The sequence below is a fragment of the Nerophis lumbriciformis genome, linkage group LG05, assembly GCF_033978685.3.
Source record: "Nerophis lumbriciformis linkage group LG05, RoL_Nlum_v2.1, whole genome shotgun sequence".
In the NCBI taxonomy this organism is placed as follows: domain Eukaryota; kingdom Metazoa; phylum Chordata; class Actinopteri; order Syngnathiformes; family Syngnathidae; genus Nerophis; species Nerophis lumbriciformis.
Window position 1 is genome coordinate 51,337,944 of NC_084552.2, and position 16,830 is coordinate 51,354,773.

Here is a 16,830-nt window from a genome sequence, read left to right on the forward strand (position 1 = left end):
GCATGAAAAATAACCTCTTTATTACAAACACCCCTCCCTCCCTCACACACACGCACTTGTTAGTAAAAATTTGTGGTACAATGTTACTGAACGGTGAAAAAAATGAAGGTTGTACATTTTAATGCATAGTTTCCAACATAGAAACAGGAAGAGATGTTTTCCACACTGTAAAAAAAAAATCTATAGATTTTATGTTTATAAAATGAGAATTTTACCATAAAATGTACAATTGTTTTTACACAGAATTACTGTAAATAGAAAAACGATAACTTTGTTTCTGTAAAATTATGGCGACGAAGCTGATGTTTTTTTAACCGCTAAATCTACAGATTTTTTTTTTTTACAGTGCATTACTGTAAGTACAAAAGCGGTACCACTTATTTTTAATTGCCAGAATTTTACCATAAAATATAAGGTTGTTTTTACAGTGCTTACTGTAAATGGAAAAACAGCACCACTTAATTTTTTTTACAGTGCAGAGTAAAATCCAGGAAAAGCATATTTAACCTTTAAAAAGAAAAATGGTGCCACAGAAGGAGACCCAAAAAAATATCAGTTTGTATCCCCGTCAACATGAATAAAAAAAAAAAGCACATAAGTAAAATGCATTCAAAGTCAGTGATTCATCTGCACGCTGTACCTTTTAAGGGGCAATGAAAGGGAAGGTTCTGCATTGCAGCTGTTCAGTGGAAAACACGTACAAACTTGTTTGGTATTGAATATTCATAATTTTTAATTACAACAAAATCATTTAAGGCGACTTTAAGCTGTACAATCACAACATCATGAACGTCTGATTAGCCCTTTAGGGAGAATAACTCAGAAAGCAGAACAGGTCGCGCGTTAACGCTTCATAAGTCGACGGCGATGAGATGCAAGAAAAAAAAGTTGGGACACTCATCATCGGTTTCCACATGAACGTGCACCGCTTCACGTGTAGCCCGTACACAAAACACCTCGTTGGAAATCACTCGCCAATTTTTCGGCCTTTTCTCAAACCCTGATTGATCAAATTTAGTCATGTTCATTGGATAATTATTAAATATATTAATTTTTTTCATAAGTCAATCAGAGTGCATAAAAACAGTATCAAAATAACAATTTGGTATTTAAGAGAAGTTAGTTTTTGGGGATGTTTTGGAGCATTACTTTTCTTTGGTGGCGTTTTCATAGTTACTTTTAGGCGGAGGTGGTAACTTGGTCAAGGCTCGGGCTCTCGTCGTCTGCTTTCAGGAGTGGGGAGAGGTCTGCTTTTCCCCCCGCTTCCTCCCGCCGGGCAAGATGTCAGTCGCGGTGGGTGGGGCCGGGGGGCGTGATGCTGAAGACTCTGATGCGCAGGTGGGCGGCGATCTGGATGCACACGTCTGTGCAATAACGCGTCAAGTCCACAAGGGAGAGCACCTGAGGCGAACAAGATGTAAAAAAAACAAAAACAGTTTGTTTTTATAGTAAAATTGGATCTATTATATTTCACCAATTGTCAATGGAAAAAACATTGTTCTACTTCATGCTAGCGAAAGTACAACTAACAGTGATCTCCACAAATAAACAGATGTCATTTGTGCCTTTAATTACCTCAAAAAGGCTCAAATGTTCAGAGAAAGACGGAAAAAAAGATTGGATAGTTTAGTGAGGTCGTTGGCAGAGCACCAAGAGTCTGATCAAACTTGACTATTTCAAAGCAAGGCCATCCAAAGTGCAGACACATTCTGCAGACAAAATAAACATCACAGCAAAAAAAGACAGACAAAACAAGAGGCACTACTCTTCCCAAAAATGGGACTTAAAAAGCCAAATGCCTGACAACCTGTGCATCTTACTGTATACGGTCTAATGCTGCAGCTATCGATTATTTTACTAATCCATCAGTTAGTTTGTTTGATCAATCCAGTAATCGGATTAAACAACTTTATAGCCTAATATTTTAGGGGAAAATAGTTTAAAATTGGGCTTCACGGTGGCAGAGGGGTTAGTGCATCTGCCTCACAATACGAAGGTCCTGAGTAGTCATGGGTTCAATCCCGGGCTCGGGATCTTTCTGTGTGGAGTTTGCATGTTCTCCCCGTGACTGCGTGGGTTCCCTCCGGGTACTCCGGCTTCCTCCCACTTCCAAAGACATGCACCTGGGGATAAGTTGATTGGCAACACTAAATTGGCCCTAGTGTGTGGATGTGAGTGTGAATGTTGTCTGTCTATCTGTGTTGGCCCTGCGATGAGGTGGCGACTTGTCCAGGGTGTACCCCGCCTTCCGCCCGATTGTAGCTGAGATAGGCTCCAGCGCCCCCCGCGACTCCAAAGGGAATAAGCGGTAGAAAATGGATGGATGGATGGATAGTTTAAAATTACGATTTTTTTCCTGCTTGTTTTTTCTAATAAATGCACACAATTAACATTAACATTTCACTTTTGACATGTGCATAAATGGAAAAAAAAAAAACGGGTTCAGTTGGTGGAATAATAAAGACATCAATTTGCTTTGGTACCTTAAACACAAAGCTAATTTGTGGATGTTTTCTTCAGATAGTTTAGCAAATATTGATTGATATTGATTTTAGTATCTCTAATGTACAACATGGCGTGGCTTGGTTGGTAGAGCGGCCGTGCCAGCAACCTTAGGGTTCCTGGTTCGATCCCCGGTGTCCGCCACCCTAGTCACGTCCGTTGTGTCCTTGAGGGAGACACTTCACCCTTGCTCCCGATGGGTGGTGGTTAGGGCCTTGCATGGCAGCTCCCTCTATCAGTGTGTGAATGGGTGAATGTGGAAATAGAGTCAAAGCGCTTTGAGTACCGTATTTTTCGGACTATAAGTTGCAGTTTTTTTTTCATAGTTTGGCCGGGGGTGCGACTTATACTCAGGAGCGACTTATGTGTGAAATTATTAACACATTACCGTAAAATATCAAATAATATTATTTACCTCATTCACGTAAGAGACTAGACGTATAAGATTTCATGGGATTTAGCGATTAGGAGTGACAGATTGTTTGGTAAACGTATAGCATGTTCTATATGTTATAGTTATTTGAATGACTCTTACCACAATATGTTACGTTAACATACCAGGCACGTTCTCAGTTGGTTATTTATGCCTCATATAACGTACACTTATTCAGCCTGTTGTTCACTATTCTTTATTTATTTTAAATTGCCTTTCAAATGTCTATTCTTGGTGTTGGGTTTTATCAAATACATTTCCCCAAAAAATGCGACTTATACTACCGGTACAGTGCGACTTATTAATGTTTTTTCCTTCTTTATTATGCATTTTCGGCCTGTGCGACTTATACTCCGGAGCGACTTATACTCCGAAAAAATACGGTACCTTGAAGGTAGAAAAGTGCTATACAAGCATAACTCATTTACCATTAATCGTGATTTCAATACCAATCAAAAATAGTGGTGATTATTATTTTTGCAATAATCGTCCACACACACACACACACACACACACACAACTGTCATGAAACGTCTCTGCTGCAGATGTTTGAAGTTTTTTTTTTTGTTTTTTTTAAAGTAATGCATTTACATTCGTAATTATTTACATTTATTAAAGAGTGCTTCTGTAATTGGATTACTATTTGGGGAAAGTAACAAATAACTACAACTAAATTATTTTTAAATGTAATTTGGCGAACACTGGTCATAAAATGTATTCTATGCATTCTCGATTGTCATAGTAATGACACTCATGTTTCAGCAGGTATTCAGTCCTTTGATACTCCACATAAATATATATTGCCATGTTTTCAATGTACCGTATTTTTCGGAGTATAAGTCGCACCGGAGTATAAGTCGCACTTGCCGAAAATGTATAATAAAAAAGGAAAAAAACATATAAGTCGCACTGGACCCCGGCCAAACTATGAAAAAAACTGAGACTTATAGTCCGAAAAATACGGTAATCAAAAAGAGGAATCAACATTTAAAAATGTAGTCCGTTCCGGCAGAATGGGAATGTACGAGATCCTCGATGCCCAGCTTTATACACACGTCATTGGATGGGTATGGCAACATATTTGATGGCATTATGGAAAGTTCTGATAGTTCCTTTTGAACTGTGAGGAAAATTAGGAAACAACATCATTTGAGGAGCAGCTGTCACAATTTGGGCAACATTTTGCCTCAAGAGCCCATGTGAGAAAGCTTGCTAACATACTTTGTGTCTTAATGTACACACAGAAAGGTCCACTGCCCTTCTTGAGCATGTTTGCTTTAATTACGCTCTAATTACGTTGCACAAACCGTTGGGATTCTTGTTTTTCTGGTATGACGATCCTTTTGCACTGGGAGGCTTTAATGAGAAACGCTCACCATGGCGATCCACAGTACTATGTGCTCGTCGATGAAGCTGTTGAAGTACTGGTTGAGGAAGAGGAGGCCCGGGCCGATGAAGGCGGTGTCTGGGAGGTGCAGCTCGCTCTTTGTCATGTGCGCCACCTCAATGGGGGGGCGGGAAAAACAGTTGAGAAAGTGCACGGCTAGAACTTTGAAAGTTAATTAAAAAATTGTAAACGTACTACAAGCTTGTTGGAGATCTTTGCGATGACCATGCCGAAGGTGAGCAGGTAGAGGCAGGGGTGATGCTCAAACAGCTGACTGGACGACTTCTTGAAAATGATGAAGGCCAGCGTGAGGATGAGGCCGATGTGCAAACCAGGACTCAGCACGCTGGTGTCCTGCGAGACCACCCTTGTTAGGTGAGGCGCGGCGGCTGACGTTCCACCAGACATCATTAAGCTATAACAACGCTTACCGCCACGGTGGAGCCATTTTTACCGACCCCGCCGTTCAAGATGACGTGGAAGTAGTTGTGGCAGGAGTACAGCGCCCCTCCAATGATGCCCATGATTGGGAAGACGTACATCTTCAGTCCGATGACGGGTAACTTTAAAAACACAAAGCGTAAAAAGGACTGAGAGAACTAAAAAGTTAAAGTACCACTGATAGTCACACACACACACACTAGGTGTGGTGAAATTACCCTCTGCATTTGACCCATCCCCTTGTTTCACCTGGTAAGTGAGGGGAGCAGTGAGCAGCAGCGGTGGCTGTGCTCTGGAATCATTTTGGTGATTTAACCCCCAATTCCAACCCTTGATGCTGAGTGCCAAGCAGGGAGGTAATGGGTCCCATTTTTATAGTCTTTGGTATGACTCGGCCGGGGTTTGAACTCACGACCTACCGATCTCAGGGCGGACACTCTTAACCACAAGGCCACTGTATTTCTTCTTGACCATTACAGTACAGCGAAACCTCGATTTACCAACTTGATTCTTGAACAGGGTACGTAAATAGTTAAGTGTGTAGAGTAAATCTAATTTCTCCATAAAACACAATGTAAATAAGAATAATGGGTTGCATTCGTCAATGGTATACTTTATTAGTCCCACTCAAGGGCAGACATACAGAACAGGAACGCTGATGGGTCAGCCAATTTCTGGCGCCTCTTAGAAAGGTGGGGAAAAAGGTCAACGCTGTGGGGGGTGGATGAGTTAAAAAAAAAAAAAAAAAAAAAAGGTTCGGTCTTAGTCTGGGCTTCTGGGGAGGAGGTCCAGACTGAGGCCAAGAGTTTTCTTTGTCTGCAGCGGGGAGGAGAGGGAGGGGCAGTGTCGACAACGCTCTGGATACTTAATGATTCAAACTTTACATTGCTCGTCCATGGTTTTCTTTGGACTCATTGAGCTAACAAAACTACACTGCAAAAACTGAAATCTAAGTAAGATTAAATATCTCAAATAAGAATGATATTTGCTTATTTTCTGTCTGATAAGATAATTCTTCTCACTAAGCAGATTTTATGTTAGAGTGTTTTACTTGTTTTAAGGGTTTTGGTCCTAAATTATCTCAGTAAGATATTACAGCTTGTTGCTGAGGTTTTATGACCTATATTGAGTAACACATGCTTGAAACTAGAACATCAACTGTTGCAAAGCTGTGTCATCAACACTCACAAGTATAAAACTACTTTTTTAAAGTAATCATTTCTTATTTTAAGCATGAAAAACAAAATCATGACTTTGACACAATTGTGTCTCATAATTAAAACAGATGACAGCCAAATGGACTTTGCTGTTTTACTTTCAATGAAACAATAGAAAACACGTACTCATAGTAGTACAGTTGGCACAGTACAGTAAATTGACAGTTCATATTTAAACATGTGACATTTCAAACTATTTTGAACAGAAATAGTTCAAGCACATTCAGGTAAATTCTTCAAAATTACAATTAAAAAATTTTTGGCCGGGCTTGTATATATGCGCACTAATTGACTGAAAGAGCACGCACTTGGCGCGATGATGTCATGTTATCGATGGAAAAATGCATTTTTAGACCATACGATTTGCCTGAGCGGCTAGGAGACCCCGAGAGTAACAAGCGCTTGCCTTGTTGCCTTTCCATTAAGAACAATAAAATAGTTTTTAGTACAAGTTTGCTGGTTTCAAGAAATGTAATGCCGAGCGCATATCATTATGTCAAGATAATGGCACTAGCATTTCCTTAATTTAAGAATATTTTTCAACATATTGAGCAAAAAGGTCTCTTTTTTTTTTTCTACCAAGAAAAGTGCACTTATTAGTGAGAATATACTTATTTTAAAGGTATTTTTGTTTAGGCAAGTCTTGACAAGCCACATTTTCTTGTTCTATTTGCAGATAATTTTGCTTAGTTCAAATAAAATACCCCTCATTTTTGTTTTGTTTTTCTTGTTTTTGAACACTGACTTTTTGCAGCGTAGAGAAATTTTGTAAAAAGGCTTAAAAAAAAAAAATCACACAAAGTAGCAGCAGGAGATAAGCCCATACACCATGGATGTGCTTCCAGGCACAAAATGTACACCAAAGTGTATTTTTATTTGGTCTGCAGTTTGTAAATGGAAAAGTATGTACTACGAGGGTTTGTAAATCGAGGTTCTACTGTAATTGCTTCAGTCTTTCTCGGTCCACCAATCAACACGCTTTACTGTGTCTAGCCCCGCCCCTTCAGGTACCACTGTGCATGATACCAAAAGAGAAGTTTTTTTTTTACGTTGATTTAATAAAAAAAAGAGAAGAGGAAATGGGAGTTAAATGATGGGTAACGGCAGATAGACGTTTGATTTTACCGTGCATTGCCAAAGGCTCACACCCCCAAAGGCGGACATCAGGTACATGGTCATGATGGCAAACTGCACCTCTGTGACGTCCACCCTTTCAAGAGAAAGAAGAAGTAGTGAAGTGCCTAAGCATTCATGCACAAACGGGGACTCACAGGCCAAAGCGGAGGGTTCCTGAAACGTAGGTCTGCCAGTGGGCGCAGAAGAACATAAACATCCCGATGAAGCCGCAGAAGAAGATCCAGTCAGGGTATCTGCCAATGCCGCACGAGATGCACGTACCCACGGCAACAAACACTGCGACAACGACATCGTCTCGTTATATCACCCGCACTGTTCGGCAAGGACCACCTGGAGTCTGTTTTGTGCAGCGACCTGTGGAGACGGCGTCGCAGCCGTGGTCAAAGAGCTCGCCGAGGGCGGAGCTGCTGTTTGTCCGGCGGGCCTGCTTGCCGTCGATGGCATCCAGAGACTGGTACATGAAGAGGCCCACAGCACTCAGGATGAAAACCCATGCTGGAGCCTGAGGGGGCGAGACAACAAAATGTCATCTTGGGTGACATGAAACTGCCATTAGAGACATACCGATCAGTATCGGATGATTTTCGTGAAAAAGTATGTCATCGGCCATAGCCAATTTGTCTTTTAACGCCGACATCTGACTTACACCATTTATTTTTGGTAAGTCGGTAGATAATTGTGTCTTCACACACAGTGTGGAGCCACTGCCCTAAATTAAAAATAATTACCCCTACTATGGCAAATACAATACATTTTCAAGTTTCTTAAGGATTGTTATCACTGGAGGATGAGGCTAAACATGTACACACCAAGAGCAGGCATGCTAATAGCTAAGCTAACCTAGCTTTAAACAACACAATAAATAAGTGCTTTGTAAGTCATGAAGTTTAAGAAGTGTAGATAGAAATGTGGTACAGCAGAATGTAAGAAGATATTAACAGGACATTAATAAGATTAAAACCAGTAAAGAGAGAATAATATAAGTGTTAGTGTGTCAGCATTGTCACAGTCACTACACGGCACGTAAAAGAGCGCATCGATCCATAAAATAGGTGGTGTCGATACCAGAGGTAGTATCAGTATATGATTGATGAGTAATTAAATACATATTTTTATTCTCTCAATATTGTCATTTTTGTTCATGTTTACAAACTCAGGGAGTAATTCCTTAGACAAAGGAGGACCTTGAGGGCAGAAGTCATTTGAAAAACCAAAAGATTTAAATGAATACCGTATTTTTCGGACTATAAGTCGCAGTTTTTTTTCATACTTTGGCCGGGGGTGCGACTTATACTCAGGAGCGACTTATGTGTGAAATTAACACATTACCGTAAAATATCAAATAATATTATTTAGCTCATTCACGTAAGAGACTAGACGTATAAGATTTTATGGGATTTAGCGATTAGGAGTGACAGATTGTTTGGTAAACGTATAGCATGTTCTATATGTTATAGTTATTTGAATGACTCTTACCATAATATGTTACGTTAACATACCAGTTCAGTTGGTTATTTATGCCTCATATAACGTACACTTATTCAGCCTGTTGTTCACTATTCTTTATTTATTTTAAATTGCCTTTCAAATGTTTATTCTTGGTGTTGGGTTTTATCAAATACATTCCCCCCAAAAAATGCGACTTATACTCCAGTGCGACTTATATGTTTTTTTTCCCCTTCTTTATTATGCATTTTCGGCCGGTGCGACTTATACTCCGAAAAACGCGGTATAGATTTGCAGTGTATATGTAAAATGCTGATAGAGGGTTTTAAAGTTGTTCTGGAGGGCTTTGAAGGCTACAACAGTGACTCTTTATTAGCCGCATCTTCCAAACGTTTATCATCTTTAAAATCCTTAAAAAAAAAAAAAAAGAACAAAGAAATATGTGTTCTTGTCTCTCATAATCAAGATTGTGAACGATAGGCAAAATTTCAAAGAAAGTGCAGTTCCCCTTTTAACAACGTGTGGGGTCCTGATATGAATAAGATTCTGCCATCCTAGCCACTGCTGTTGTGTCCTTGGGCATGACACTTCACCCACTTAGCTCTGACTGGTGTATCAATGTTGTTGGTTAGTGTACACTAACTTGCAGTAGTGAAACAAATACAGCCGGCAACTCTTCACATGCAGGGCAAACGGACTGGAGCTTGAGCAAGTGGTTATTATTTATCTACTTTACTAATTATTTATAGTTTCAAATACTGGCATCATATGTGTACATATTGTATCTGCTGATGTAGTTGAGTTGTACAGTAGTTGTAAGACCAAAAAAAAGGCCAATATTGATATACTCCAAAATGCCGATATTTGGTCGACCTGTACGCATAACTGCACTCAAAACTACACACTGTAAAAAGTGACATGACGTCAAATGAGGCGGTGTCAGTCTTTACTCTGAAAAAGAACATTTATATCATTCGCTGTCATCTGTGTCAGTAGAAATTTTCACATTTCAGCTTACAAGAACTCCACTTCCAACGAGAGAAAAGATATTGTGGTAAGTTGTACATGTTTTTTTAAGTTTTAGCTGTGCATATGCTAACATTAGCCCTGTTATAATGTCATAAGCGACTGGAAAATGTAAATTTTTTGTGGTGCATGTAGCAGTGTGTGCCTCTCGCACCCACACCAGTTGTAGTGCAATTACTATTAAAAAATAGCTACTAAATGGATCCAAAGTTGCTCACCAGCTACTCAGTACTTGAGTATTTTTTTATACATTTACTACAATACTTACTTTTGATCGAATAATTATTTGGATGACTACTTTTTACGAATCGTATTACTCTAAAGCAGGGGTCTCAAACTCGCGTCCAGCCCGTGGGCCCATATTTTTTGCCCCTCTACTTAACGTCATAGTTCAGTGTGATCGTGCCCCACGCACCCTGGGCAGGTAATAACAGTGAAACACCAAAATGACAAGAGCACAAACACACATTGGGCAACACAAAGAGCAACATCCTCTTAGCACGCTTAAGTGCCTCCGACCATATCAACAGTGTCAAAATACAACATTTTACATTTAATTTGACAATTATAATAACTTCCCATAGCTCAGGGTCACAGTAGCTGCTGTTAGTAGCGATGTGCGGTCCAATACTGAAATATCGATACCGCCGACACCAGATATTTATGCAGTAATATCAATTCAAAATATCGATACTTTTGATACTTTAGTTATTTGAGCAGGAACACTATGTCAAGTAACTAAACTTAAATGTTCACATTGAGATGTTCATGTAACTGAATTGTAAATGTATGCTAATGGTAGTTCTTAGTCATTTAGTTTAATGATTTCACTCATTTTCTTTGTTTTTGGTTTGAAACACCATTTTTGTGTACTTCGTATAACTGTCCTTTTTTTCTGTTTTATTACAACAGCTTGACTATATACACCACTATCTCAATATAAATCAGCCCTTCTCAAATAGTGGGGCGGGCCCACCTGGGGGGCGCGGTGCGATACCAGGGGGGCGCGTGTGGCCTTGGGGAACATGCTTCTTTTGCCATACCAGAATACGATTAAGCGTTTGTTGCACTTGTCTTCATTGTAACCACCGTGGGAGATCAGGAAAGACCGCTGTGTTGTTTCCTTTAATGTTAATGAACTTACAATTTTATGCAGACGTATAGTTGTAACAATTTTATGGACCAATTACACTTATTTATAGTCACGGTGGAGAATGGGGATTAAATATTTTGGTTTTCCTGGGGGTGTCATGAGACATTATTTGAAATACACAACTTTTTAGCAGACATATTGAAAAACGGGCGGATAGATATTTCGTATGTTTGCACAAATTATTGGATTGGTCTCGCCGATACCAGCTTAAATTTCACTCAGTATCGGATTGGAAAGAAAATCAGTGGTATCGCACATCACTTGCTGTTAAAAGTATTTAACATTTAGTCATGTTTTTAAAACGTAATTCTGAAGGGAACACTTTGTGCGGTCCAGCCTCACAAAGACGACTAACTCCAGCGGTGCCCAGGTCAATTGAGTTTAAGATCCCTGCTTTGACATCCCAAAAAGCATCCATGTCAGGCTAATTGGAGACTAAATGGTATATACTGTAGGTGTGAGTGTGAAAAGTTGTTCATATGTGTCCTGTGATTGGCTGCTGGCGACCAGTCCAGGGTGCACCCCACTGCTTGCCCAAAGTCTGCCGGGATAGACCCCAATGAGCAACAGAAGACGGGTGGATGTTTTGGATCGGCACCAAACTGCGTATTACCTGGCGTAATTGGAAGTAGGGTGAGTCATTTTTTTTATTGAAACAAAAGTGGATAAAAACTCTTAGCCAGCGTTTGATGTATTATATTGAACACGAGAAAAAGTTGCTATTGGGGCTGCAGCTATCAATTATGTTCATAATCAAGTAATCTATCAAGTAGGTTATTTGATTGATCAAGTAATCGGATAACACAGATTATAGATTATGTGCGTATTTTGGGGAAAATAGTTTAATTAAATATTTTTATAATATATGCACATCAACAACATTGAAATTGCACTTTTGAAATGTGTGCAAAAAATACAAATGTATTAATATTCGGCCAAGTGTAAACTTCGTCTACATATTTAAAGGGCTCATATGATTATATTTTTTTCTACATTTAAAACACTCCCTCGTGGGATCTACTTAACATGTAATGGTGGTGCTTTGGTCAAAATGTTGCATGCATTTTGTTTTACGAACCGTTTTTTGACTGTCCCTTTTAGAATGCTCCATTTTGTGGGCCGAGGGATCGACCAATTATCAGCATAATATAAAGTGCTTGTGAAATCCCCTAATGTTGTTTGGAGCTAAAGTAACCACAAAATTAGCACCAAATTACCGTATTTTTCGGAGTATAAGTTGCACCTGCCGAAAATGCATAATAAAGAAGGGAAAAAAACATACAGGTAAAAGCCAGTAAATTAGAATATTTTGAAAAACTTGATTTATTTCAGTAATTGCATTCAAAAGGTGTAACTTATACATTATATGTATTCATTGCACACAGACTGATGCATTCAAATGTTTATTTCATTTAATTTTGATGATTTGAAGTGGCAACAAATGAAAATCCAAAATTCCGTGTGTCACAAAATTAGAATATTACTTAAGGCTAATACAAAAAAGGGATTTTTAGAAATGTTGGCCAACTGAAAAGTATGAAAATGAAAAATATGAGCATGTACAATACTCAATACTTGGTTGGAGCTCCTTTTGCCTCAATTACTGCGTTAATGCGGCGTGGCATGGAGTCGATGAGTTTCTGGCACTGCTCAGGTGTTATGAGAGCCCAGGTTGCTCTGATAGTGGCCTTCAACTCTTCTGCGTTTTTGGGTCTGGCATTCTGCATCTTCCTTTTCACAATACCCCACAGATTTTCTATGGGGCTAAGGTCAGGGGAGTTGGCGGGCCAATTTAGAACAGAAATACCATGGTCCGTAAACCAGGCACGGGTAGATTTTGCGCTGTGTGCAGGCGCCAAGTCCTGTTGGAACTTGAAATCTCCATCTCCATAGAGCAGGTCAGCAGCAGGAAGCATGAAGTGCTCTAAAACTTGCTGGTAGACGGCTGCGTTGACCCTGGATCTCAGGAAACAGAGTGGACCGACACCAGCAGATGACATGGCACCCCAAACCATCACTGATGGTGGAAACTTTACACTAGACTTCAGGCAACGTGGATCCTGTGCCTCTCCCGTCTTCCTCCAGACTCTGGGACCTCGATTTCCAAAGGAAATGCAAAATTTGCATGGTTGGGTGATGGTTTGGGGTGCCATGTCATCTGTTGGTGTCGGTCCACTCTGTTTCCTGAGATCCAGGGTCAACGCAGCCGTCTACCAGCAAGTTTTAGAGCACTTCATGCTTCCTGCTGCTGACCTGCTCTATGGAGATGGAGATTTCAAGTTCCAACAGGACTTGGCGCCTGCACACAGCGCAAAATCTACCCGTGCCTGGTTTACGGACCATGGTATTTCTGTTCTAAATTGGCCCGCCAACTCCCCTGACCTTAGCCCCATAGAAAATCTGTGGGGTATTGTGAAAAGGAAGATGCAGAATGCCAGACCCAAAAACGCAGAAGAGTTGAAGGCCACTATCAGAGCAACCTGGGCTCTCATAACACCTGAGCAGTGCCAGAAACTCATCGACTCCATGCCACGCCGCATTAACGCAGTAATTGAGGCAAAAGGAGCTCCAACCAAGTATTGAGTATTGTACATGCTCATATTTTTCATTTTCATACTTTTCAGTTGGCCAACATTTCTAAAAATCCCTTTTTTGTATTAGCCTTAAGTAATATTCTAATTTTGTGACACACGGAATTTTGGATTTTCATTTGTTGCCACTTCAAATCATCAAAATTAAATGAAATAAACATTTGAATGCATCAGTCTGTGTGCAATGAATAAATATAATGTACAAGTTACACCTTTTGAATGCAATTACTGAAATAAATCAAGTTTTTCAAAATATTCTAATTTACTTTCTTTTACCTGTATAAACCACACTGGTGCCCGGCCAAACTATGAAAAAAACTGCGACTTATAGTCCGAAAAATACGGTAAGCATTATGTGTACGGTACTGGTCTGATGTTTACCTAAAAATAATGTTAAAAAAACAACTTGAAGCCTTGTCCAGCTGTTTACTATTCATGTATAGCTAAATTTTTATTGTAAATGAATATCGGCCTCCTTGACGACCAATAATCTGTATCGGTATCAGCCAAGAAAAAAACCCACATCCGTCAATGTCTATCTTATTTACTTGCCGAAGTCCTCCTGCAAGCCTCCACCGTGCCAGCCATGTTGTAGTTGTTAAACGCTTCCATATCGACTCTACTGACAGATACAAGTTAGAACTATACGCTCCTTTTGATTAGAAATGGCAACAGCGGAGGGTTTTAGCATGCATGTGCATGTACAAGCCAGTCTGCCCCACAAAAAGAGGATAGAGGAAAAAAGGAACTCATTGACTTTTTTCCACTGACAGTGACTCATTGACACCTTTGGACTACAACTGAATAAAAATGTCAGACTCGCGCAAAGCTCTTCGGGTAAACCTCCACCATATATGGAGATAGCCGGTGACGTAACTCGGGAAAAATCGGTCACTGAAGTGTCAAATTTGGAAGAAGGCAATACTGTTTTATAAATATCTGCCACGGCTCCGGAATCATAACCTAACTCTCGCCAGATCCTTGTAGTTCGCTGAGCTCCACACAAGGATCTGGGATCGAGGGCAATGCAAACTCCTTCAAGATAGCAAAAAATAATGAACCGGGCGGGATTTCATAGATGTGACGTAGCGCTGAAGTGACTGTTTGATTCAAACAACAATGCTCGCTGCGTTGTGTGCTGACAAAACAGTTGCTATTGCAACTGTTTTGTCGAATCTATCGAATATGAATTATTTTCGCTCTGTCGTTATCCAATATGTCGGCTGTTGTGTTTTGGATTTCCCAGCGTCGCTCTCATCAGCGTCACGGGTTGATTTTGACGTGAGTGGTTGAAGTAGCACGTCATTCAAGATCACATACAATGTTTTTTTTTTTACAAATCTGAAATACATCTCCTATTGAGAAGTCCCAGATCCTTGTGTGGAGCTCAGCGAACTACAAGGATCTGGCGAGAGTCAGGTTACCAGAATCATGGTTTGATTTGAAATGTTCAAGATTTATGGGGATCCCAAATAAACAAAAATATTTGTACCAAGAGGTAAGATAATAGGGCACTTTTAAAGTTCCATGTATTCTAGATTTGATCTATTTGTATTAGTTACACTCAAAAGATTAATCAACGCACCAAAATATAAATCAAAGCTTTTTTCTAATCGATTAATCATTGCAGCCTTCATTGTTGTAGCCTGAAAATAGCTGATAAAGTGAGCTAATAAATGGTGTTATAGACAGAACTGTAACCTGGGTCAATCTTGTTTGTAAGATTAGGTTTCTTTAATCTTTGCACAGGTGGAATTTGACAAGAAGCAAAGTATGCATGAAGTGTGGACTTTGAGTCAGTTGTAAGCAGGACACCCGATGATAATCATACACTATAAACGCTGGCTGTACAGTTGTTTTGTCTTTTATTTCACAAAGTAGAACACGCCGGATGGACAGGTTTTGATCAGTGTCAACTTCCGGATTAGTGACGTGTGCTAAGGTGACAGGAAACTTTGCTGTTGGCAAAGTTGAAGCTAAAGCTCTTAGCCTGCTTTCCCACATCATGATAAACAAGAGCAGCGTTGTCCTCCTTTTGCAAGCAGCTACATGACATCATACCGTTGTGGCTTGGGCAGCCCTTTGAGACACTCGTGATTTAGGGCTATATAAGTAAACTTTGATTGATTGATTGATCATATGATCCATGATTTTCAGTGACAACAAATAGGCCTCATAGCTCAATCACACATTTAACGCTCTTGTTGTATTCTGAAAAAACACTTATTTACACAATCGGTTTTGCCTTGTAAAATAAACATGTAATAATTTAAATAGCTTAGTCCAGTCACCGAGGATCACTGATCCACACAAGGCTTGTTTGTTTTACACGTAGCAGCTACGAAATAATGCAAATCAATATTAAAAATGAGCTCTTTGACTGATTATTTTAGTGCCGAACGCACAATAAAACGTGTCTGGTTGAGGCGATGTGTTCTGGGCTTGCTATGTTGCAAACACGTTGGTAAATGGCATTGTCTGGTTAAAGTTACGCAAGGCGTGGACGTAGTTTCGCCGAGTAGAAACTTTGTCCAAGGTCGCTTAAACTCACCTCCTCTGTGGCCGTGGGGCAATAAAAGACCAGCAGGAGCGTGGATACGATGTTCACAATCAGCCCCACGATGGTCAGCGTATTCGGGGCCACCCATGTCGGTATCTGTTGGACCAGCCAGTTCCAGTAGATCTGACACGGAGGCTCCAGCAGGGAGCGACCCGAGGCGCTGTACTTGTGCTCCTCCAGCCGCTTCAGCTGCGCGCTCGACAGCGGCTCCGGCCACAGGATACTGGCCATCGTTTCCGAGCACGGAGACTCCTAAAATAGACCGTCAAACAAACTGGCAAAACCTCTCGGGGGTAGAGGTTTAGATACGGATACCTTATCTCGGCCAAGCCCAAAACATAGCAGCTCATTTGGCCTCGAGTGGGAGGTGAGCTTACTAGGCCATTTCGAAACGGAACCAAGAGTTGTCGATTTGGATTTTATTGGACCGAATTGCGTCGGGACCGGATGTGACGCATCGAAGGTGTGTTTTGGTCATTGCATTTTCTTTTCAAGAATTGGTGTTTAAATAACAACATATTTTGGTTTATTTCTAATGTCATTTTGAAAATAAATAGGTTTGATTTTCATATTATATAAAAATGTAAATTACCAGTCGACAGAAACGAAAAAACCCGGACCTAAAACAGATTTTTTTTTCATGTTTAAATACCGGAACCGGAAGCTGTTGTTTAAGGACGACCCCGCGGAATAGCCTGTGGGGAAAACATTGGTTTTGATTGATTGAGACTTTTATTAGTAGATTGCACAGTACAGTACATATTCCGTACAATAGACCACTAAATGGTAACACCCAAATAAGTTTTTCAACTTGTTTAAGTCGGGGTCCACGTTAATCAATTCATGGTGTATCATAGATCAATATATGTTTATATAGACGCAGGAACACCGTTTTTTCTTATAGGCCAGTCTGTGGTCATGTCTTAAAATAGCAACT

At 40.1% G+C, this 16,830-nt stretch overlaps 1 protein-coding gene across 1 annotated transcript; it reads right to left on the bottom strand.

Moving 5' to 3' along the window:
* Positions 1–9: 9 nt before the first annotated feature.
* chpt1 (choline phosphotransferase 1) lies at positions 10–16,322 on the bottom strand. Its single transcript, XM_061959560.1, has 8 exons — positions 15,885–16,322; positions 7,472–7,619; positions 7,252–7,393; positions 7,106–7,190; positions 4,754–4,885; positions 4,518–4,676; positions 4,312–4,437; positions 10–1,401 (listed from the first exon to the last, which is right to left on the bottom strand). The coding sequence occupies exons 1-8, from the start codon at positions 16,122–16,124 to the stop codon at positions 1,285–1,287; spliced, it is 1,149 nt and encodes a 382-aa protein (XP_061815544.1). The 5' UTR covers positions 16,125–16,322; the 3' UTR covers positions 10–1,284.
* Positions 16,323–16,830: the final 508 nt, after the last annotated feature.

Coding starts and splice junctions, on each gene's coding strand:
- chpt1 (XM_061959560.1), bottom strand. CDS start 16,124: ATGGCCAGTATCCTGTGGCCGGAGCCGCTGTCGAGCGCGCAGCTGAAG. Junction 4,677..4,753: donor AAAATGGCTCCACCGTGGCG/GTAAGCGTTGTT, acceptor GTGGTCTCGCAG/GACACCAGCGTGCTGAGTCC. Junction 4,438..4,517: donor AGATCTCCAACAAGCTTGTA/GTACGTTTACAA, acceptor CCCCCCATTGAG/GTGGCGCACATGACAAAGAG.